Below are 24,755 nucleotides of genomic sequence, written 5' to 3'. Positions count from 1 at the left end.
AACATCTGTTGACATCTACAACATGTGAATCATGGTATTTCATTCCCTCCTATATTTCATGGTTGCAAGAAAGAATTGATGTAAAAAATGAGATAATTTATGTAAAGATGCTTTTGTACTGTAAACATGATGTATTAGTATAGGAAATAATTATCATCTTTGATCCCCAGTCAGAATTTTCTTCCTCACATATATGTATCAGCATAGAAAATGATGTATTTGTGAAGCAGAGATTCCCCTCAATACAGATATCATATTATATTAATATTTATACCACAGTTTCCAACCAGGGCTTGGTGTATAGTATATAAGTCTTCATTAAGTGTTTTATATTTAATAGACTACTGTTTTCTCTTCTAGATCTGCAATACTTTCCCTGCTCTCCTTGACTATTTCCCAGGGAGTCATAATAAATTATTTAAAAATGTTACTCATGTAACAGGTTATGTTTTGGAGCAAATAAGGGAACACCAAACATCCCTGGACATTAACAATCCTCGGGACTTAATTGATTGTTTCCTGATCAAGATGGAGCAGGTAAAATGTTCATGATGGCTCAGTTGTTTCATTGCTTATGCATTTTATGGGTCATTGAATAGTTCTGTATTTACCAGAGATGTTTTCAGTGTTCAGGCAAACAATGGTGACAAGATTTTAAGTACTCATTGTGTGCGTGAAGCTACACTAATCATTATGGAAGCTATAATATCTAATTGTTAAATAAGTTGAATATATTGATCTTCCTCTTGGGTGTTAATATCTACCCAAGGAGAGACAGCATGACACCTCAGGTGAAATGTAAACAATTACATACAAGTTAGAAAATACAAAATACCATTCCACAATATGAATACGGGCTTTATCACTGCATACACTGTGTGAAAGAATGGAAAAGAATGACTTAATCTAGCTGGGCTTTTTGCATGTCTGTTGGTTGGAAATAAGTGTTAATAAATTTGCGCTGAAGCAAAAGGAAGGGTATTTCAGGTGTGTGCATACTGTACATAGCACTGCAGAGAGATGTGATAGGAAAGAGTTGGTGGATGGAAGAGAAAAGCCTTAGTTGAGTGTAAAATAAAATGAATTGGCATAAATGTGGAGATGGAGTTACATATCTATATGCATGAGTCCTTTATCATTCATTGAAAAGAGTATTTTTCCCACATGAAACATCTTGGCACCCTTGTCAAAAATAAATTGACTGAAATTGTGTGGGTATATTTGTGTATTGTCAAATCTATTCCAATAATCTATATGTCACTTGTTATACCAGTAGTATATCATCTGGTAGCCTTAATTACTAGCTTTGTAGTTAGTTTTGAAATTGAGAAGTTTGAGTTATCTAATTTCGTTGTTAATTTTTAAAGTTGTTTTGTCTATTTTGGGGCCTTTGAATTTTCAGATCAATTTTAGGTTATACTTGTCACTTTATGCAAAGAAATCAGTAGTGATTTTGCTAGGGATTGCAAGAAATCTATAGATCAATTTGCAGTTAACATCATTTAACAAATTGGAGTGAAATTCACATACCATACAATTAACCATTTTAAAGTGTACAGCTTATTGGTATTTAGTGTATTCACAGTGCTGTATAACTACTAGCTTTCTCATTTCAAAACTTTTCCATTACTTTGCAGAAGTATTCAATATCCATTAAATGATCATTATTCCCTCCACCCCATCATGTGTTAACCTGTAATCTGCTTTATGTGTCCGTGGATTTGCCTCTTATGAATGTGTCATATAAAAGGACTCATAGCATTGTCCCTACTGCTTCTGGATTCTTTCACCTAGTATAATGTTTTGGAAACTTAGCTAAGTTTAGTATCTATTAGTACTTTGCTTTTCTCTTTCATGGCTGAATAATACTCCATTTTATGTACATATTATAACTTTTATGCATTTGTCTGTTGGTGGACATTTGTGTTGTTTCTAATTTTTGGTCTTAGGAATGATGTTGCTATAAGCATTTGTGTACAAGTTTCTTCACGGGCATGTTTCCATTTTTGTTGGGTATATTCCTAGGTGCTTAATTGTCAGGACATATAGTAATTTTATTTCTAACATTTTGAGGAACAGCCAAGCTTTTCTGCAATGACTGCAGCATTTATATTCCCACCAGCAATGTACAAGGATTACTATTTTCCCACGTAATTGCCAATACTTACTTTCTAATTTCTTGTAATTGTTAAAGCTAGTCTAGTTAATGTGAAGTTGTATTTCACTGTGGATTTAATTTGCGTTTCCTTAATGAACAATGAGGTTGAATTTATTTTCTTGTGCTGTTCCTCATTTTAATATTTTTTTTGAGAAATGTTATTTAAGTCCTTTGCCTTTTTAAAATTGGGTTGCTTGTCTTTGTTGTTGAGCTGTGAAAGTTGATAGTTCAGGCATCATACCCTTACATATGCATAAAATGGAAATATTTTCCCCCGACATGTAGGTTTGTCATTTCACATCTTTGACTGACTTTTGATACACAAACATTTTTATTTTGATGAAGATAATATGTATCAGGCAACTAGACATACACACACACACACATTTGTTACTTTGGTATCAAATCTAAGAATCTGTTGCCAAATGTGAGTTCATGAAGATTTACCATGACTTCTTCTAAGTGTTTTATAGGTTTACCTCTTATATTTAAGTTTTTCATCTATTTTGAGTTATATTTTGTATATGGAGTGAGGCAGAGATCCAACTTCATTCATTTCCATGTGGTTACCTAGTTGTTCCAACACCATTTTACAGTTAATGTATCTCATAGTAACGAAGTAATTCCAATCCTTCCCTTCCATCCCTTCTATCATGCTGTCATTCATTCCACTTACATAAAAGCGTATATATTTATAGGTAGTATATTCATAAATATTACTTAATCAAATACATTGCTGTTAATATTTTGAACAAACTTTTAGCTGTCAGATCAATTAAGAATAAGTAAAAACTTTTTTTACCTTTACTCATTCTTTCTTTGTAATTTTTCACCTCTTTATGTAGATATATTTCTGACCTATATGATCGTCCTTCTCTCTGAAGAATTTCTTTTAACACTTCTTTCAGGGCATTTCTGCTGGCAACAGATTTCCTCTTTTTTTCTTTTCCTGAGAAAGTCTTCATTTCTCTTTCCCTTTTGAAGCATCATTTGTAGGATACGCAGTCTTGAGTGATGATTTCTTTTTCTTAACACTTTAAATGTTTCACTTCACTCTCATCTTGCTTGCAAGATACATGAGGAGAAATAGGAATAATTCATATCTTTGTTCCTTTATCAGTATGGTGTTTTTTTACCTTTGGCTTTTTCAGAAGTTTTAAGTTTATCTTTGATTTTTTTGTAGTTTGAAATGTATGCCTAGTTGTAGAGTTTTGGGGTTTAGTTTTGTTATTTGGCATTTATATTTAGTGTTCTTTGAGTTTCTTTGATCTGCAGTTTGATGTGTGATATTAATTTGGGTAAATTCTCAGCCGTTATTTTTCAAATATTTCTTCTATTCCTTTCTCTTTTTTTTCTCCTTCTGGTATTTCCATCATGCATATGTTATACATTTTGTATTTCTCCCATAATCTTTATATATGCTTTTTGGTTTTCTTTCCTCTGTTTTTAAAACTCTTTGTTCTCTTTGTTTTGGAGGATATCTCTATCCTCAGGATCAGAGATTCTTTACTCAGCTGTGTCCAGTGTACTAATAAGCTCACCAAAGGCATTCTTTATTTCTGTTACAATGTTTTGATCATAGCATTTTGGGGGGTTCTTTTGGAGGACTTTTTTTCTCTCTCCTTACATTGCCCATCTGCTCTTGCATGCTTTCTACTTCATCCACTGACTTATGAGCATATTATCCATAGTTTTATGTCCTAGTCTAGTAATTCCACATCCCTCTCATGTCAGTTTCTGATGCTTGCTCTGTCAAATTCTTTTTTCTTTTTTGTCTTTTTGTATGCCTTGCAAATTTGTCTTGAACACTGGACATGATGTACTAGGTAAAAGGAACTGTTGTAAGTAGGCATTTAGTGAAATGAGGGTGACATGTGGGAGGAGGGGAAGCATTCTATAGTCCTATGATTTGGTCTCAGATATTTGATGACCTTATGCCTTTGGACTATGAATTTGACACGTGATTCTCACTGTTTTTTCTCCCTTCTTAGGTGGGACAAGATAGGGTGAGTGGACTGGAGTGGATATTTCAATTCTCTCACATGGAATGCTAGAGTTGACTGAATTAAATGTTTCCCTTCCCCCATGTTCCCCCAGGCTCTGATAATACCCTAGCAGGTGAGGCTATTGGTTAACTAGTTTCTCTTGATGGCAGGCCGTATTACAAAGAATACAGTGCCCTGGTATATTTAAAAAGCATTCCTTTTGCCTTCCCTCTTTTGGAAACATGAGGAGATTTTTCTGCAGATTTAACTGCAAGAACTTGCTCAAGCTCCGAGAGGTAAATCTCAAAAAATTGTGGTGGTCCCTGGAAGACAGGGTCACTCTGTAGATTTTCTCTCAGAGTTGTCCACACTAGGTTTTAGGAATTTCTCAATTATAATTCACATTTTCCTCCCCTGACACTGGTTCTTATGGTTGTTTCCACTCGTGAGTCTTCTTTCCTGGTAAGTCTGACCTCCCGTATTCCCCTGTCAATCTTTCCAACCTTGGAGGCAGTGGTTTTCCCTTTGAGTTCACATCTCTTAGGAATCCTTGAAGAGTTGTCAGTATTTCAGTCTGTTCAGCTTTTTACTTGTTCTTAGAAGTGGAAACTTCCAAGCTCTTCATCTGTGAAACTATCAGATTTATTTTTCTATGCTTATGTATTTGTGAGTGTTTGAGTTTTCACTCTGTTACTGATTCCTAGCCTCATTTTATTTCAGTCAGAGAAGACAGTTTGTATTATTTTCATATTTTTCATTTTATTGAGAATTGTTTACAACCTAACATATGGTCTACCATGGGGAAGGTTGTACGTGCACTGGAGAAGAGTATGTTCTGCTGTTGTTGAGTCAAGTATTCTTTATATATTTGTTAGTATATTTGATTCTAGTGTTGTTTAAGTTTTATATTTGTTCATTGATCTTTTGTCTAGATGTACTAACCATTATGAAAAGTTGGGTATTGAAGTCTCCCACTGTTACTGTGGGACTCTCCATTTATCCTTTCAATTCTTTTAATATTTGCTTCATATATTTTGGCTCATACATATATAAAATTATATAGCTTCTGAAAGAATTTACCTCTTTATCCAGTATAAAACATTCCATTCTTATTTGTTCCTTTTAAACTATTTTTCATTAAAATCTATTTTTTTTCTAACATTAGTATAGACATTCCTGCTTTATTTGGCTACTCATTGCTTGCCCAATCTCTTTCCTTTTTTCTCTTTCAACATATTTGTGTCACTGGGTCTCAAATGAGTTTCTTGTAGATAATATAGTTTTCTCACTGAAAATAATTGACATATAGCATATTAGTTACAGCTGTACAACATAATGATTCAGCATATGTGTGTATTGCAAAATGATTATCACAATAAGTATAGTTACCATCCATTACAATAAGTAGTTACAGATTTTATTTATTGTAATGAGAAATTTTAAGATTTACTCTCTACACTGGAATTTGACACAACATTGTAAAAGGACTATAACTCAATAAAAAATGTGAAAAAAAAAGATTTACTCTCCTAGCAACTTTCAAATATACTATACAGTATTATCCATAGTCATCAGGCTGTACAGTACGTCCTGAGGTCTTATTTACTTTATAGCTGGAAGTTTGTGCCTTTTGATTCCCTTCTTACATATTGACCACCTTTCATCTCTGGTAGCCACCAGTGTATTCTGTGTATTTATGAGATCAGGTTTTTAAAATATTTCACATATAAGTTTGATCATATGGTATTTGTCTTTCTGTGTCTGATTTATTTCATTTAGGATAATAACTACAAGGCCCATCCATGTTGTCAAAATGTCAGAATTCCCTTCTTTTTTATGGCTGAATTATATTCTATACATTTATGGATATATGTATATATATGTAATGGAATATTTTATACAAATTTAAATATTGGTTCTTTTAATGTCTGCCTTAAAATGTGAATTTTAATCAAAGCAATTAGTTATATTGAAGGATTTATTTCTTTTCTGTTATTTTTAGCTCTAATGCATTTTATGGTTTTAATTTCTCAATTCTTCCAATATAGCCTTATTTTTTGTTTCATCAGTTTTTTCCTTAGTGTACCTTTTTTATTTCCTCTTCAAATTTTAGTGTATTTTTAAGTTAACTTCCTAGTACTTTTAATGGGGATTACTGTTAACATCCTAAATTTATAAGAACTCAGTATGAATTGACTACACAGTAGCTTCAAATTGCATGCGTTAACTCTGCTCTTATCAAACTTCATTCCCCTTTATTTAACTGGTGTCACAAATTACATTTTTATATATAGTTTTGTGCCTGGGGACATATTTATAATGATTGTTTTATGCATTTTTCTTTAAATAATACAGAAAATAAAAAAGATGTTTTTATACTAGAATACATAATATTAGCATTTCTACTTACTTACATTCTTTTAGAAAATTTATTTAATTGATGTATAGTTGATTTACAATGTTGTATTAGTTTCTGGTGTATAGCACAGTGATTCATCTCTTCAGGTACATATACTCTTTTTCAAATTCTTCTTTATTATAGATTATTACAAGCTACTGAATATAGTTCCTTGTGCTATACGATAGGACCTTGTTGTTTATCTATTCTGTATATAGTAGTTTGTATCTCTTATCATGAACTCCCAATTTCTCCCTTCTCCCCTTTCCTCTTTGGTAACCATTAGTTTGTTTTCTGTCTGTGACTCTGTTTCTGTTTTGTAAATAAGTTTACTTGTGTCATTTTTTTGATTCCACACATAAGTCAGATATGTCTTTCTCTGTCTGATTTACTCCACTTAGTGTGATCATCTCTAGGCCCATCCATGTTGCTGCAAATAGCATTTTTCATTCTTTTTTATGTCTGAGTAGTATTCCATTGTATACCATTGTATACCACAACTACTTTATACAGTCATCTGCCAGTGGACATTTAGTTTTCTCTTATGTCTTGACTATTGTAAATAGTGCTGCCATGAACATTGGGGTGCATGTATCTTTTTGAATTAGCATTTCCTCTAGATATATGCACAGGAGCACTTGATCATAAGGTACATCTATTTGAGGTTTTGTTTTTTTTTTTTTGAGATGGTTTTCTTTTTTTCTTTTAAAATACTTCATTTTATTTCTTTTTCTATTTTATTTTTAGTTTTAATTTTTAAAATGGAGATACTGGAGACTGAACCCAGGACCTCGTGCATGCTGAGAATGAGCTTTACCACTGAGCTATATCCCCAGTCCCCTATTTTTAGTTTTGCAAGGAATCTTCATACTGTCCTTCACAGTGGCTGCACCAATTTACATTCCCACCAACAGCTGTAGGTGGGTTCCCTTCTCTCCACAGCCTGTTCAGTATTTATTATTTGCAGACTTTTAAATGATGGCCATCTGACTTTTGATTTGCATTTCCCTAGTAATTAGCAATATCGAGCATCTTTTTGTGTGTCTGTTGGCCATCTGTCACTTACACACATATTTTTTAAAAGAATATTTATTTACTAATATGCTTTTGAATTTTCATATAGTGCCTTTGATTTTAACCTGAAAGCTGACTCCATTTAGCAGTTTTTGTATGGCTGATCTACTAACCAGGAACCCCTTATCTTTATTTGGGGAGTATCTCGATATCTCCTATTTTATGGAAGGATAGTTGTGCCAGATATAGAATTCTTGGTTGACATTTTTACATTCAGGACTTTAAAATATCTTTCCACTGATTTTTGATCTCCATAGCTTCTGTTGAAAAATGAGCTGTTATTCAATTGTGGACCCTTTTTTCATGATAATTCACTTCCTCTTGATGTTTTAAACATTCTCTCTTTTGCTTTGGCTTTTGGCAGTTTGAATAAAATATGCCTTGCTGTGGGTCTTTTTGGCTTTATTCTTCTTATAGTTTGTCTTGCTTCTTGGATTTGAAGTAAATTCACATACTTCACCAAATTTTGGAAGTTTTCTACCACTCTTTGTCAAGAATTTATTTTCCCTTCCTTCCTTCTCTCTTTTCTGGGACTCCCATAAAGTAGATGATAGTACACTTGATTAAGTTCCATGCACCCCTTAGGCTCTGTTCATTTTTCTTTATTCCTTTTTCTTTTTGATATTCACAGAGGAAATTTCTGTTGTCCTATCTTCAGGTTTGCTGTTTCTTTTTTGGGTTTCCTCAAATCTGCTGTTGATACATTCTGGTAATTTTTTTTTTTTTAATTTCAGGTATTGTACCTTTTAGCTCTAAAATTTCTGTTTGGTTCCTTTTTATAATATCTTTCTTATCATTCCCCATGATTCTTCCACTTCTTTAATTTTCTTTAGTTCTTGTACAACAATTTGAGCATGTTTAAGACATGTATCTTAAAGTATTTATCAAGTCCAATGCCTGGGCTTCCTCAGGAATGATTCCTATCAACTTCTTTTTTTAGCTGTTAATGGTCCATACTTACCTGCTTTTTTGTATGTTTTGTAATGTTTTAATCAAATCATTCCTAGGAAAAGCACAATCAAAAGTTGGCATATACATTTGAAAACTTGGCATTCACTATATCTGATTTGTTTGGAGCTGGGACAGAGACAACAAGCACCACTCTGAGATATGGTCTCCTCCTCCTGCTCAAGCACCCAGAGGCCACAGGTATGACCAACATGGTGGGCAGAGTGATTTCAGAAGAGATATTGCAAAGAGACTGGGAGTGCTTCCTACCTTGTTTCTCCTAGAGAAGTATGTAAATCTCTATTTGAGCAGCTTAATTTTTTCAAATTGAATGAAGGAAGACTAATGGGACGTCTTTACATAATATGAGAGAATGACTGAGAAGAGTGAATACACTGTGGGCAGTAGCAAAATCAACAAAGCAGCATCTGGATTTCATGGGAAGTTATTAGTAGCAGACACAACCTGCATGACTTGGCCTGAAAGTACATCTTGGTTTTATTATAAAGGTCACTTTGATCTTTACTTATTCTCAAAATGCAGTGTCCCAACGCCAAGGCAGGGAAAATGAAATCTCTCCTTCTTGAAGCATAAGTGGAAATCCTAGAATTTTAGTGAGGCTTCCTGAGATAATTTGTACAGCATGGTAAATGCTTTAAAATTTTAGATTCACAAAAAAACTGATGTGTGTATAAAGGAATTTTATTACTCCAGAAGGTTGCTTCCAGAAAAGTGGTTATTGCCAAAATAAGAATTTTGAGAGGTCAATAATTTTGTCTTTCACAAAGAACTTTTTGTTATAAAATAACTTTTAAAGAGTTATGGTCATACACAGCTGATTAGAAACATCCATTATCCTGCCCTGTGTCAGGATCTCACTGCAATGATTATAACCTATGACAAATGAGAATTAGTCTTTTAAAGTTAGAGGGAGGAGGTCAGGAAGCAGCCAACAAATCAACAAATTTTTGAAACACAGAGAGCATATTGAGGGGTGATAATGAAGTCAGCAGAGAGGATGAAGCTGTGACCTTAATGTCAGAAGAGGAGGTTCCACAGTGAGGAAAAGTCACTTGTGTCCTTGCAATCCTGTAAGGCTCAGCATTTGTAAGTATCAAGTTTCAGAGGTGGCAGAGGGAGAAATAGGCTGATAAAGGTAGCTCTCCCCAACATGTCCCTTTGACAACCCTTTTCATCAGGTGACTTTTCCCCCAGTAGAATGAGAGAGGTTTACTCTCTAGAGAAACTGAACCTAAGAGGTCCTACATGCAGGGACACTGGGCAGAGGTAGTGGAAAGTGTGAGGTATACAGCTGGAAAAAAAAAAAAAGATTAGGTAAGAATCCATTTCTTGAATTCAGAGACTCTTAGCTCCTTTCTCCATCCTGCTTCCTAAAATTCAGCAGCCAGACAAAAAACTCCAGAGAGTGAACACTATGGAGAAAAGACCTCCAAATGTACAAATGTACGGCAGAGTGAATGAAACAAAAACATCCACCCCAAGACACAGGGTCATGAAATTTCAAAACACCAGGATAAAAGAGACAATCAGAAAATCTTTTAGAGATACACATCAGGTCGTGCATATAGGATTAGGGTTCGGAACAGTATTGGAAATCTCAAGAGCAACTACCAAATTGCATACTAATATAAACAAGCTATTTTCAGGCCTGTAAGTTTGACAAAACTTTCCCCCTGTTTTCCTTTTCTTATCCAAATGCCTGAAGCCATGTTAGAGGAAGTCATGGGCTCCAGGATTAAAAAACTCATGGAGAATCAAACTGTCAGGGCAGCTGCTAGATACCAGGCCTTGAAAATATCCAGTTCAAATTACATTAGGTACATAAAACAGGTATGAGGGGAGACACCATGACCAAAAGAGAAGGGATCGATTATCTGTGGCTCCCTAATAATAGAGAAATTATTATTAGGAGTTAGAAATATCTACCTCAGCATTTGGAAAAATTCTAAATAAAGATGTATAATTTTGTGAATTGAACAGAGAGACATGGTTAAGTACAAGAAAGTACCAAAAATGAAGATTAATCACTGTTGTCTTAACAGGGAGTATTATAGTTCTATATACACAGGATGAGATTCAGTACCTTGAATTAGCCTATAATGAAAAAGAGTTTGAAAAGGAACACATATATGTGTGTGTGTAATTTATTCAGTATGCTGTACACCAGAAATTACACGGCAGTGTAAGTCAACTATACTTCAATAAAAAAAATGAATATTTTAACAACAAAAAATTGTGGTCTAAATATGTTGGGGAAATGGACTAAGGGGATTTGTGTGTGTGTCTGGGTATATATATTGTATGAAGTGTGGATGAAGATGTGGATTCCAACTCTCATACCAGGAAATCAGGTACTGTTTAAAATCTGGAAGTAAGAAATAGAAACAGAGTCATTATTTAGAAATATAGCATAAATTTCATAAGAAACTGCTAGAATGTTGAAAGTGGTGGCATTTGGCAATTGGAAGAGAGTACCATTGCACACTGCACACACACAATACACAAATACATGAAAACATATATGTTATCATTTGACTTTTCAACTCATGTATTATTCAGAAAGAAAAGTAATATTTGATTCCTGTTTTTCTTTCTGCAGGGACTATAATTCCTTGACATTATGTTTGGTTTATATTTGAAATATTTCATCATTTCTCTTTGTATTATCTTGTATGCTGATACAGAGGTATGTGTAGATGTATCTGAAGCCTAGCTTGTAGGAGACTTATATGTATCTGTAGTATGGCAATTATCTCTATGTCTAGGTGCACTTCTGGTCACATAACTGATGTTTTTAATGATGTTGGGACACCTTCCTGAGGTTTCATGTATTCCTGAATTGGTATGCAAGTGTGTACTTTTCTCTTTTTTCATCAGTCTTAATTGTCTCTTAAATCAGCTAAGGTCCAGGAAGAGATTGACCGAGTGATTGGCAGACACCGGAGCCCCTGCATGCAGGACAGGAGCCGCATGCCCTACACGGATGCTGTGGTGCACGAGATCCAGAGATACATCGACCTGGTGCCCAGCAGCGTGCCTCATGCCGTGACCTGTGACGTTAAATTCAGAAACTACCTCATCCCCAAGGTAAGACTGGTTTCACTTATACTGACCGCAGTGGTCTTGAAGTTCCCTTTTCACAGTATGGGTGCAGTCCTCTGGGAACACAAGATGGAGAAATGAAAAAAAAAAGTCATACATGTGGGTTGTATGCGGTTTCCAGTTTAGTCTATAAAGCTTTATAGCAGGTTTGAGAACTGGCAGTGTAAGTATTCGAAATTTGTTCTGATTCTTTTATATTGTTTAGCTAATCTTAGCTGTTTATATTTCCAAATGAATGTTAGTACCACTTTGCCAATTTACCAAAACACACTACTGGGATTTTTATCAGGTGACATTGGATCAGTTTAGAAAGACTTACTGTGACACATTGAATGTTTTAATGAATGAATATGAAATATGCTTCTAATTTTGAAAGGCTTTCTTTAATTTTCCTAATAATGTTTTCTTTATTTTCAGTGCATTAGCTTCCATATCTTTTGTTTATTTTTCCTTAGGGGTTTATTGTTGTTGTTATAAATATTTTAAAATGCTTTTTCCATTCTTTTAACTGGAATATGGAAATATAATTGAGTATATCATTTGATGACTTTATATGTAGCAACCTTGATAAATTTAAAATAAAATAATTGCTAAAAATATGTCTCTAGAATAATTGCAGTTTCTGCATACATTGTCCTGTTATCTGGGTCAATATATTTTTTTCCCCCTTATTTCATTTCTGGTCCCCAGGAGAGTGGAGGTTAACATCTCACTATTGAGAATGATGTTTTGTGTACATTTTGTTATTTTTTTAATCAGATTAGGGAAGTTTACTTTCATTTTTAATGATTTTTTTTTGGTCATGAACATACATTAATTTTTTCATATTGATATCTGTATTTACTTGTATGATTGTATATACTGTCCTCACTTTTTCCAATAAATATATGTATTGTAAGTATGTACATACTCAGCTGGATTTGATTTGTTACATCTTGTTCAGGACCTCTCTGTCCATAGTCATAAGAGAATTTTGGTCTAGAATTTTTTTTCCTCAAATTTTTCTCATTAGATTTCTGTTATCTAGGTAGTGCTAGTATCATAAAACTAGGTGGAAAATGTCTTCCCCTCTTCTTACTTGTGGCCACTTACTTGCATCTTCGAAATGCCTGACTACTTTTTGTTAAATATCAGTTATTACATATGAAGAAATGTAGAATTTCAGAGATATGTATCTTCTTCCAGAAAGGGTTCATCCCTCTCCCACTGGGGAGGTAGAATGATGTAACACCTTCTGTTTTGAGTACAGTTTGGACATTGGCACAGACTAAAATTAACTTTAGATGTCAGCTTGTCTCTCTGAGAACTCATAACCATGGAATATTGAGACACATTTTTGTCTTAGCAGATTTTTTTTTTGTCTTAGCAGATTTCTAATGCTTTCCAACACAATTTCTCTATATATTCAGACTTTCTAGTTAGTGTACTGTGAGCTACTCTTACTCACTTGAAGCCAAGACATTACTATTAAAATTGAAACTAATACAACTGATGTTTGTATTTTGTTGAGGGAAGTAAGTAATGAGATTTTTAAGGCTGCAAGTTAATGCCAGTATTTGGAGAAAACGGTATTGATGACGTTAAGTAAGAGATTATGGGACTTGTCTCAGTGATCACAGATTTGGCATAAAGGGTTAACACTTTAAGTCCACTATTTTTTGACCAAAGGACACAATGGGAGAAAGATTTTTCTTTTCTAACATTGTAGTCTAAGGTAATAATTACTCAAACTTATTTCTCCTCTTATTTCTTCATAAATGGGAAGCAATGTGGTAGAAATCAGAATGGGATTGCCTACCTCTTACAACCACTGAATCAGGAAATGACCATCATATTGTCCTATTCCCAATGTGTATAATGGAAATGGCCATTTCCTTCTGCATGGATATTCCAGGGTATAAATTGGAACACTGGGTGGCTAATTCTACCTTTTTACAAATGGATAAGTGATTTATTTTACCTAAGGCTAAAGCCACAGAGCTAGGTAGAGATAATAGTCTAAGACAGGAGTTTGTAAACTTTTTCAGTAAAGGGCCAGAGTATAAATATTTCAGACTTTGAAGTCTTAGAGTGTATGATTCTAGTACTCATTTGTATTCTTGTAGCATGGAATCTGTCATATGACATATTTAAATAAATGTGAGAATGGCTATATCCCAATCTTTGTGGAAGCTGAAATTTAGATTTCATATAATTTTCATATGTCACAAAATGTTATTCTTCCTTGATTTTTTTCAGTTTAAAATGCTTATTAGCTCATTGTACAAAAACAGGTGGTAGGGTATATTTGCATGTGTTGTTATTTGTCTGTATCTAAAACTGTCTGTCTAATAGAACATTTGCAATGCTGTGGGGTTGATTTGTGGGGTTTTGGGGGGTTTTTTGTTTGTTTATATAAAGAACATTTCCCAGTGCAGGATCCCAAAGATTTACCCTTATCTATTTCTAAAACTTTATGTTCTTAGTGTTTACATTTAAATCATTGATCCATTCGGATCATTTTTATTTATGATAGGAAGTAATAGTTTTCTTTTTTCTATATGAACATTTAGTTGTTGGAACAACATTTGATGAAAAGTATATTGTGTTTTGTATGTTTTTTGTATCTTAAAGATTTTTATCACTTTTATAAAAATATACAAGGAAATAATTAGAAAAATAGAGTAATAGACCTTTTTACATGTTAATGTTAGGGGATGGAAGTTTTCCCCTAATATTAAAATGTTTTAAAACTTACAAATATTAATAACATGCATATGTAAGTAATATATGAATTTGTTTATATATATACTTTTGCAACGTGGGTGGAAAAAATCAATAAGCAATCTATAAAAATAGGAAAGAGTTTTATTTGAGCCAAACTGAGAATTATAGTCCAGGAGACAGCCTCTCAGGTAACTGAGGAACTGCTCTGGAGAAGCATGGTTTTCAGCACAGTTTTGTATCTTTTCAGAACAAAGAACATCACAAGTCAGGGACACATTCGTTCAAGGTCTCAAAAAAAAAAAAAAAAAAAAACAGATCAGCATGTACACGGTGAGTCAGTATGACCATGGCACCTGCAAAGGGAGTCATATTGTTGTAGGACTTCCAGCATTGCCATCCCAGGAAGGGAGGAATTTAATCTTTTATTTTTAACATGGACATTCTTTATTTCTGGTCAGTGAACCCTTTAATGATTAGAGGAGATGTACAGTGTATGTTTGATAGGCTACAGACAGGCTATTTTACTTAACATAAAATTTAAGTTAAATTTATGTATAAGCCAGAATGACTTTTCCGTAACTCATTATGTGAAAACTCCCATTAATATCCATTTATTGATCTATCCATCAACACCTCCTTATTTCAGTATGTATATCTCAATGTTTTTGTATGCAGAACAATAAATCATTTATATTCAAGAGTTATCATGGATAAAATAATATTATCTAATGTATAGTCTGTATATAAAATTTCCCAATTTTCCTGAAATAACATTTATAGCATTTTTTTTTCTTTGCAAATCAATATCCAGCCCAGGAACAAGCATGTGATTTGGTTACCTTTCCCTTAGTCTCCTGTTATCAGTTCTCTTTGTTTCCTTTTAGTACATTTAACTTTGTGAAGAGTTCAGTTTAGTGGTCATATAAAATATTCCTTTCATTTTTTGGATTGTATTCTAGAGATAGATTCCAGTTCTGATTTGCAAGAGAACCTCATGGGTGCTTTGTATGTCCCACCGAAATTCACTGAGGAGGTGGAAGGCACATAATATCACTTATCCCATTATTTGTTATGCAGTGCTGTTCACATGATAAAGTAAAATATGCCAGATTTCTCCCTGACAGAAGTCTTTTTTTTTTATGTTTCATTAATAAAAATCAATTGCATGGTACTTTAGGGCTTTGTGAGTATCACACTTCTCAGTTATTGACCTAACAGTTTTAGCATTAACAGATAAAACTTGCTTGAAGATCCTAAGCTTAATTGTTGTAAGATGATTTTTCTAATTTTATCATTCTTCCGTTTTCAAATCTGGGATTAACTGTAATGAAATCTACCTTATATTTTTAAATTAAGACAAACAATCTGCTTGGCAATGATAAACACTAATCTTTGTTACTATATTTATTGTTGTCACAGAAGGTTATTTTTCATTAGATCAGAAGTCTATTTACAATAGCACTGTGAGCAGATAACTTCAGACATTTCAAGTCCTGTAGAGACTTCCATTTGAAACCATAATCCACATATGAGATGAGAGAAAATTGAAGTGATAATACAAAACAGATGGTGGGAAATACGCCAGTGTCCAAATGTGGTGATAAGCAGAATGAATTCATGAGGTCTGGCACCCTAGGACCCCTGTTCTCAGTACTGCAAATGCTACTGAAGTCTACTTTAGCAACATCCCTGCCACTAGTCTTAAACTTACCCTTGTTTATTACTGAGTATGTCTGGCTCAAAATGCCACTGCCTTTCTATGGACCTAGGACTCCTCATTTATAGATCAGTTGACTGGGGGAAAAAAAAAGACAAGGTGAGAGTTATGTGTGAAGGTTTATTTTGGGTAAAATGAGGACTACAGCCCAGGAGATAGCTCTGAAGTTCTGATAGCTTTGAGGAACTGATCCCAAGAGGTGAGAGGGGAGATATATATATATACACATACATACACACACACACACACACACACACACACACACATACACATACACACACACACGCATTTGGTGAAGTGGGGTACATGGAATGAAGCACACATTTTGGCAGAGGCTTGCTTGCTGCTCGTCACGAGGAACAGATGTCTGCATTAATGATTTTAGTGCTTTTCTAGATATGAGAAGATGCAAGAAAAAGGGCTCATAAGATTTCTTCTTAAAATATCTAACTATCTGCCTGTTTTTCCCAGAGCACAGAGTCCTTCATTCCTGATCTCCACCCTTAACTCTTTTTATGGTGTGTTGAAGGTCACCGACTATAGTGGCTAGGGACTTCATTCTGACAGAACCAGATGGCAAGCGATCAGAAGATTGGGCAAATGATTTGCAGCATTTCTTTTAGCTCCATGACTTTTTCATAATTCAGTTTCTCTTCATCTGTTCTTTCCAGGGCACAGACATACTAACGTTGCTGACTTCTGTACTGCATGATGACAAAGAATTCCCCAACCCAGAGGTGTTTGACCCTGGCCACTTCCTGGATGACAATGGCAACTTTAAGAAGAGTGATTACTTCATGGCTTTCTCAGCAGGTAAAAAAAATTCATTTCCTTCAGTACTTCAGAGGATAAGATGCCTTTTGGAGATCAGGTGGGACTTACATAATTCTGACTCTGGGGCTGGTAGAAATGCTTTTTGTCCACAATGAGGGCCACCAGTCCCAATAAACACACAGTTTCCCATCCATGATACAGCCTCATTATTGGGCTACGTTACTGGAGCTTTGGAGAGGTGGCCCAGCTGTTTCAAATTCACAAACTTTGAGATAGGTCCTCAAAATATACGAAAACTGTATCTTAGCCGAAAGGAACTGTGTGTTATAAAACTTGAAACTTCAGGGTATGTTGGAGATTGATGTAGAGTAGGTATACTTAGAGCAAAGAACAGAGGCTGTGAGGAATGGAAAGAAAGATGTTGGGACCATCAGACCGGGAACAGAAAGTACAGTGAATATATGTGTGTTCCTAGAAAAAGATTGATGGAAACTTGAAAATGTCAAATTGCAGTTATACTGTGAGAATACTTAATGTAGTGCATGGCATTTTACTGATATTCAATAAATACTTGTTGAAAGAAGGATACCTGTTTAGAGGAGATGTCAGGTGCATAGCATGTGTGTCCACCCTTTGTCCATGTGTCTATTCAATAATCCTGCCTTCCATTCAACCATCCATGAAATAGTTACTTTATCATCTTTTTCTAATAGCCAGAAATCAAAGATATGTATTCTCTGTGTTTGTTATTTTCAGGAAAACGTATTTGTGTAGGAGAGAGCCTGGCCCGCATGGAGCTGTTTTTATTCCTAACCACAATTTTACAAAACTTTACCTTGAAATCTGTGGTTGACTCAAAGGACATTGACATCACCCCAGTTGTCAATGGGCTGGCTTCTGTGCCACCTCCTTACGAGCTCTGCTTCATTCCTGTGTGAGAAAAGGTAGATCATATGGCTTTTTCAGTGCTGTTGTTTTCAACTCCCTCACATCTGGGGTATTATTCACCTTTTCCCAATCAGTCTTTCCTGAGAATGCCTTCTCTGATCAATCCTTTTCTCATCATGTAGTTTCACCACTGAAATGTATCTGCTATTCTTCATACTCTGTAACATCTGTATTGGCCACCACACATGCTGGTACTTCTCTAATACTGAGCAGTACTATATACATAGTACTGTGTACTCAATACAAAATAGAACAAGATAAGTAGTTGATGCCAGTGCAAGCCATTTCTCTTGTTTATATTCTTAATAAAAATTATAATTTGATGAGCCAGTTCTCAGACTTTCCTTCTTTTGTGCATATTGCAGTTAAGAAAAGAAAGAAAAAAATGCAAAGAAGTCATGCTTATCCTCCAAATGATAAGCACAGAGAAGACAAAGGAAATGAGAATAGAAAAGCTCCCTTGGCTGCATGCCTTCTAGAGTTACTTGAGGTTTGGATTTGAAAGTGAGAGAAATTGTTTTCAGGAACAGCTTCACCCTGTAGGGAAATACTGAAATCAGTGATGGTGAGAAATTAAATTCAAAGTAAGCCTCAGAATGTACAAATGAAAATCAGAACTGAAAGCATTGAAATTGTATGCAGGAAATCACTAGAAAAAAAAATCAATGAAACCAGAGCAGATTCTTTGAAAAGTTCAATAGAATTGATAAACCCCAACCCAGGCTACCCCCCAAAAAGCAAAAGGACAAATTATGCAAGTTGTAATTAAGAGAGGGGCTATCTGCTGTAGATATAAAAAGGATAATGAAGGACAATTATTCACAACTCTTATGTCCACCAACTTGATAACTTAATGGAAATGGAACAATTCCTTAAGTACATGGTCTTACAAGAAGCAGTAACATCAGTAATATGGCATAATATTAACCTCTGAACTCTCCTTCCCCCAGTGGGCTCACTGATTCAAAGCAACACATGAATCAATTTCCTAGTAAAAAAAATCCAGAGATTAGTTGAAAGCCTTCTGTACTCTCAGTGAATGTGAATCCAGCCACATCAAAGCCAGAAAGAAAATCAGAGACACAGTCTCAACATAACTACTAACTCCAGCAAAGTGCTGTATATTGAGAAGGAACCCCTAGCTCCCAGATTCTGCCTGAGGAGCGAATGAATTGGCATGTTCCTCTGGCATTCCAAACGTTAACAGCTTTTGGGGGAGTTACATGAGGAGCTGGCTTCTGTCTTACATATTTTGGAACATTGACAGGACTCAGCATACTCGAGACACTTGGGGATGGCTAGAACAAAAAGAGCAGGCTGGATAGCGTGCAAGTTTGAGAGATCTTCAGAATCTTTGGCTGAGCTGATTGGTGGGTTTCTTCTGTAAGAGACTAGTCAGTGAAGACTATGAGAAGTGACTGTCCATTGAGCAGACAGTAATGCAGTGTGTCAAGGAAAATGAAGAAACAAGAGATATATGATTTAACTGAAAGATAAGTCAAAATAACAGTCATAAAGTTCATCACTGGGGTCAGATGAACAATTAAAAATGATGCAGGAATTTCAACAAAAACACATACAATTTAAATGTCCCAAACAGAAATAGAGCTAAGGAATACAACAATTGAATTGAAAAGTCATCAGAGTGTTCACAACAGACTAGGTCAATAAGAAAGGATCAGTGAACTAAAACATAGGTCATTGGAAATTAGTCAGGGAATGAAAAAGGAAGAAGAGAAAAAGAAAGGAAATTGAAGGGACATGAAGGGGACCAATATATGCAGTATAGGAATACTAAAGGGAAGAGAGAAAGAGAAGAGACTAGAACGCTTATTCAGATAACAATGGTAGAATGCTTCCTAAATCTGGGAAAGGAAGTGGACATTAAAATCCTCATGTATAAAGAACTTCAAATAGAAAAGAGGAAAAATCCACACTGAGATACACCATAAACAAGTTGTCAAAAGTCAATGACATCAAGAGAATTTTGAAAGCAGCAAGGGAGAGAAATTTGTCACATACAATGGAACCCCCTCAATACTATCAGATTTTTTAGCAGAAACTTTGCAGAAAAGACAAGAATGAGAAAATATACTCAAAGTTCTGAATGAAAAAACCACCAACCTAGAACGTACTCATCAAAACCTTCTTTCAAAAATGGAGAGGTAAAATGTCCACAAACAAACAAAACAAAGTATTCCTCAGCACTTGAACTGCCTCACGGGAAATTCTAAAGGGAGCTCTTCAACCTGAAGTGAAAGCACAATAAACAACAACACGATAGTATAAGAAGGAACAAAACCATTTTGCAGAGGAAAACATACAGAAAAATACAGAATACTATACTGCTGTGATGGTGGTACAAAAATGACATTTCTAGTATAAAGGTAAACAACAGAGTATTAAAATTAAGGATAAGTAAAAATATGTAAATTGTGACATTCATAACAAACTTTAGGGGATTAAAAGTGTAGAGATTTGTATATGATTAAAATTAAGTTGTTATCAGCTTAAAATAGACTGTTATAAGATATTTTACATAAGCCCTATAGTATATAGTAACCACAAAAACCCTGTAGATGTTACATAAAGGAAAAAAATAAAGGAATCAAAGTAGCCAAAAAAGAAGAAAAAACAAAGAAGACAATAGGATAGGAAAACAGGAACAAAAAACTCTAAGACAAACAAAAAACAATGAACAAAATGACAATAGTAAGTCAGTTGCTAGCAATAGTTACTTTAAATGTGAATGGATTAAACTCGCCAGAGACTTAGAATCGCTGAATGGATTTACAAAATAAGATCCACTTTGTGCTCTCTAAAGGAGACTCACTTGAGATTTAATGACACACATAGGCTGAAAGTATATGAATGGAAAAAGTTACGCCAAGCAAATGGTAGCCACAAGAGAGGGATCACTATACTTAGACAAAATAGACTTTAAGTCATTAATAGTTACAAGAGACAGGAAGAATATGATACAGTCATAAAAGGATCAATCCACCATGAATAGATAACAATTATAAATATATATGTACTGAATGCCAGAGCACAAAATATATAAAATAAACATTGACAAAATGGTCAATTAATCTTCAACACAGGAGTCAAGAATATACAATGGAGAAAAGACAGCCTCTTGAGCAAGTGATGCTGGGAAAGGTGGACAGCCACATGTAAATCAGTGAACTTAGAACACTCCCAAACACTACAGAAAAAAATAACCTCAAAGTGCTTTAGACTTAAACATAAGACAAGACACTATAAAACTCTTAGAAGAAAACATAGGCGAAACATTCTCTGACATAAATCTCAGCAGTGTTCTCCTAGGGCAGTCTACACAGGCAATAGAAATAAAAGCAAAAATAAACAGGGAGCCTCATTAAATCTACAAGTTATTACACAACAAAGAAAACTAGAAACAAAACAAAAAGACAACCTATGCGTCAGGAGAAAATATTTGCAAAGGATATGACTAACTAGGGCTTAATTTCCAAATTATACAAGCAGCTCATGTAACTCAATAGCAATAACAACAAAAAAAAAAACAGTCAAAACTGGGCAGAATACTTAAACACCTCTCCAATGAAGACACACAAATGGCCAATAGGCACATGAAAAATGCTCAATATCACTAATTATCAGAGAAATACAAATCAAAACTACAATGAGGTATCACCTCAAACCAGTGAGAATGGCCCATAATTAAAAAGTCCACAAATGACAAATGCTGGAGAGGGTGTGGAGAAAAGGGAACACTCCTACGTTGTTGGTGGGAATGTAGCTTGGTGCAGCCATTATGGAAAACACTATGAAGATTCCTTAAAAAACTAAAAATAGACTTGCTGTATGATCCGGTAAACCCACTCCTGGACATATAACCAGAGGGAACTCTAATTTGAAAAAATTTATGCAACACTGTGTTCATACTAGTACTATTTACAATAGCCAAGATACGGAAACAACCTAAATGTCCATCCACAAATGACTGGATAAAAAAGTTGTGTTAGAAACACACACGCACACGCACACACACAATGGAATACTACTCAGGCATAAAAAAGAATAAAATAATATCATTTGCAGCAACATGGATGTCCCTGGAGATCGTCATTCTAAGTGAAGTAAGCCAGAAAGAGAAAGAAAAATACCATATAATGTCAGTTATATGCGGAATCTTTTTTAAAAAAACACAAATGAACTTATTTGTAAGACAGAAACAGACTTTCAGACATAGAAAACAAACTTACAGTTACCAGGGAGGCAACCATAAAGGGATAAATTATTGAGGGAAAGGATAAATTGGGAGTTTGAGATTTACAGATACTAACTACTATATATAAAATACATAAACAGCGTATTTATACTGTATAGCACAGGGAACTGTATTCAATCTTGTAGTAACCTATGACAAAAAGGAATATGAAAAGGAATATGTATATACAGATGTATGGCTGAAACATTATGCTGTACACCAGAAATAGAAAATTGGAAACTGACTATACTTTAATTAAAAAAAAGTTTTATTGTCTATTTAGGTCTTCTGCCCATTTTTGGATTGGGTTGCTTGTTTTTTTATATTAAGCCGTATGAGCTGTTTGTATATTTTGGAAATTAGTCCCTTAACAGTTATATCATTTGCAAATATTTTCTCCCATTCTATAGGTTGTCTTTGCTTTTTGTTGATGGTATCCATAGCTGTGCAAAACCTTTTAAGTTTAATTGGATCCCATTTGTTTATTTTTGCTTTTATTTCCATTATTCTAGGAGCTGGTTCAAAAAAATGTTGCTGTGATTTATACGTCAGTGTTGTGCCTATGTCTTCCTCTAGGAGTTTTATAGTATCTGGTCCTACATTTAGATCTTTAATCATTTTCAGTTTTTGTGTATGGTGTTAGAGAATGTTCTAGTTTCATTTTTTTACAGGTGGCTGTCCAGTTTTTCCCAGACTGTCTTTTCTCCATTGTATATTCTTGTTCCCTTTGTCATAGATTAACATAGACCATAAGTGTGTGTGTTTAATTTCCGGATTTTCTATCATGTTACATTAATCTCTATGTCAGTTTTTGTGCCAGTACCATACTGTTTTATTACTGTAGCTTTGTATAGTCTGAAGTCAGGGAGCAAGATTCCCCCAACTCCATTCTTCTTTTTCAAGACTGTTTTGGCTATTCAGCATCTTCTGTATTTTCATATAAAGTTCAACATTTTTTTTGTTCTAGCTCTGTGAAAAATGTCATTGGTAATTTGATAGGGATTGCATTGAATCTGTATATTGCTGTGTGTAGTACGGCCATTTTAACAATATTCATTCTTCCAATCCAGGAACACGGTATATCTTTCCATTTGTTTATGTTGTCTTCAGTTTCTTTCATCAGTGTCTTACAGTTTTCAGAGTACAGGTCCTTTGCCTCCTTGGGTAGGTTTGTTCCTAGGTATTTTATTCTTTTTCATGCAATGGTAAATGGGATTCTTTCTTTCTCTGCTATTTCATTGTTAGTGTATAGAAATGCAAGTGATTTCTGTATATTAATATTGATTTAATTAAAAGTTAAATTAAAATTGCACCAATAAAAAAACTACAAATAAACCTGATCAAGGAAGTGAAAGACTTATAGCTGAGAACTATAAAACATTGATAAAGGAAAATAAAGGTGATTTTAAAAAATGGAAAGTTATACCATGCTCTTGGATTAGAATAATTAATATTGTTAAAATAGCCATAATACCCAAAGCAATCCACAGATTTAATGCAGTCCCTATAAAAATTAACCAGGACATTTTCAGATACTAACTACTATATATAAAATAAACAGCTAGGTCCACTGTATAGCAGAGGGAACTATATTCAATACCTTTTAATAGTGTATTGTGAAAAGGCATATATGTGTGTGTGTGTATCTGAATCACTACACTGTATACCAGAAACTAACACAACATTGTATTCTGACTATACTTCAATTTTATTAAAAAAAAAAAAAAAGAGAGAAATGGGCTTCATAAGTAAAGTGGAGTAAAGCTGGGACACTCTTTTCTCAAGGAATGAAACTGTTGCTCTAAAGAAAGTGATGGCATTTACTTTATCTAGAGTAAGCTGGTTGGCTCTTTTAGATTTTAGAGCTCTGTGACAGTGGCAGCAAATTACTGCTTCTCTTTGTTCTAAATAAAGGTTACACTGAGTCTTGGACTCACTCAAGTTTAAAGATTATAAAACTAATCTTTTTGACCCCCAGTTTAATTAATTGATACTGTAACTATTAACTAAGTCAATATATTTGGAAATTCATTGACTAGGATGAATGAGAAAACACTGGGTCACAGAACACATTCAGCAGATGTGGTGACCCTGGTGAACTGAATGTTTGCTTGGAGGGAAGCACCCATGATCCAGGAGACATGAGTCCCAGTCTCTGCTCTACCACCTGCAGGACTGTGTCCTTGACACAAGTACTCAATCTCCAAGGCCCAGTTTCCTCATCCATAAATGGAAATAATTTTACCTTGCTCAAAGGAAATTGAGAGACTTTTCAAAAGAGATATCATGGATTTGAAAATTCTCTGTTACATGAGGAATAAAACATGAATCCATGTAAATATGAGGAATAAAATATTTTGTAATTAGGTCTTGACAAAAACTTACTTTTCCTTACTAAAAGAGCTTAGAAAGAACTTCACTAATCAGTTTAGAACAAACAGGATGATATCTTTGTAGAATACATGTTTTGTAAAGCATTGTCATTAGTATTGTATATCATTCCAGTTGTATTTAGGTCCTCATCATCACTAAATGTCATCTCCTGTTCAGGTCTGATTGTGGTGGTGGTTCTGTGCTGTGGGTCACTTTAATGAAGTCCCTGACTCCCATCCTCCACTGAATACACACCTGTTGCTCTGTGTGAAAATCTCCCTTCCTTGCTGTTGATG

General features: G+C 34.4%; 1 protein-coding gene across 3 annotated transcripts in view; it reads left to right on the top strand.

The window, feature by feature from the left end:
* The window catches only part of LOC102520945 (cytochrome P450 2C18-like), a 56,850-nt gene that overhangs the window by 25,011 nt on the left and 7,084 nt on the right, over nt 1-24,755 (top strand). For all 3 annotated transcript variants that reach the window (XM_032491287.1, XM_014565481.2, XM_032491286.1), the window contains 5 exons: nt 361-537; nt 8,623-8,764; nt 11,484-11,671; nt 16,781-16,922; nt 17,640-17,827. In XM_032491287.1, coding sequence (XP_032347178.1) covers nt 361-537; nt 8,623-8,764; nt 11,484-11,671; nt 16,781-16,922; nt 17,640-17,821 — 831 coding nt within the window. In that variant the 3' untranslated portion in view covers nt 17,822-17,827. The remainder of the gene's footprint in view (nt 1-360; nt 538-8,622; nt 8,765-11,483; nt 11,672-16,780; nt 16,923-17,639; nt 17,828-24,755) is intronic.

This window comes from Camelus ferus, chromosome 11 (assembly GCF_009834535.1).
Source record: "Camelus ferus isolate YT-003-E chromosome 11, BCGSAC_Cfer_1.0, whole genome shotgun sequence".
NCBI classification, from domain to species: domain Eukaryota; kingdom Metazoa; phylum Chordata; class Mammalia; order Artiodactyla; family Camelidae; genus Camelus; species Camelus ferus.
Note: the sequence above shows the minus strand (reverse complement) of the source record. Positions and strands in the feature narration are given on the sequence as shown.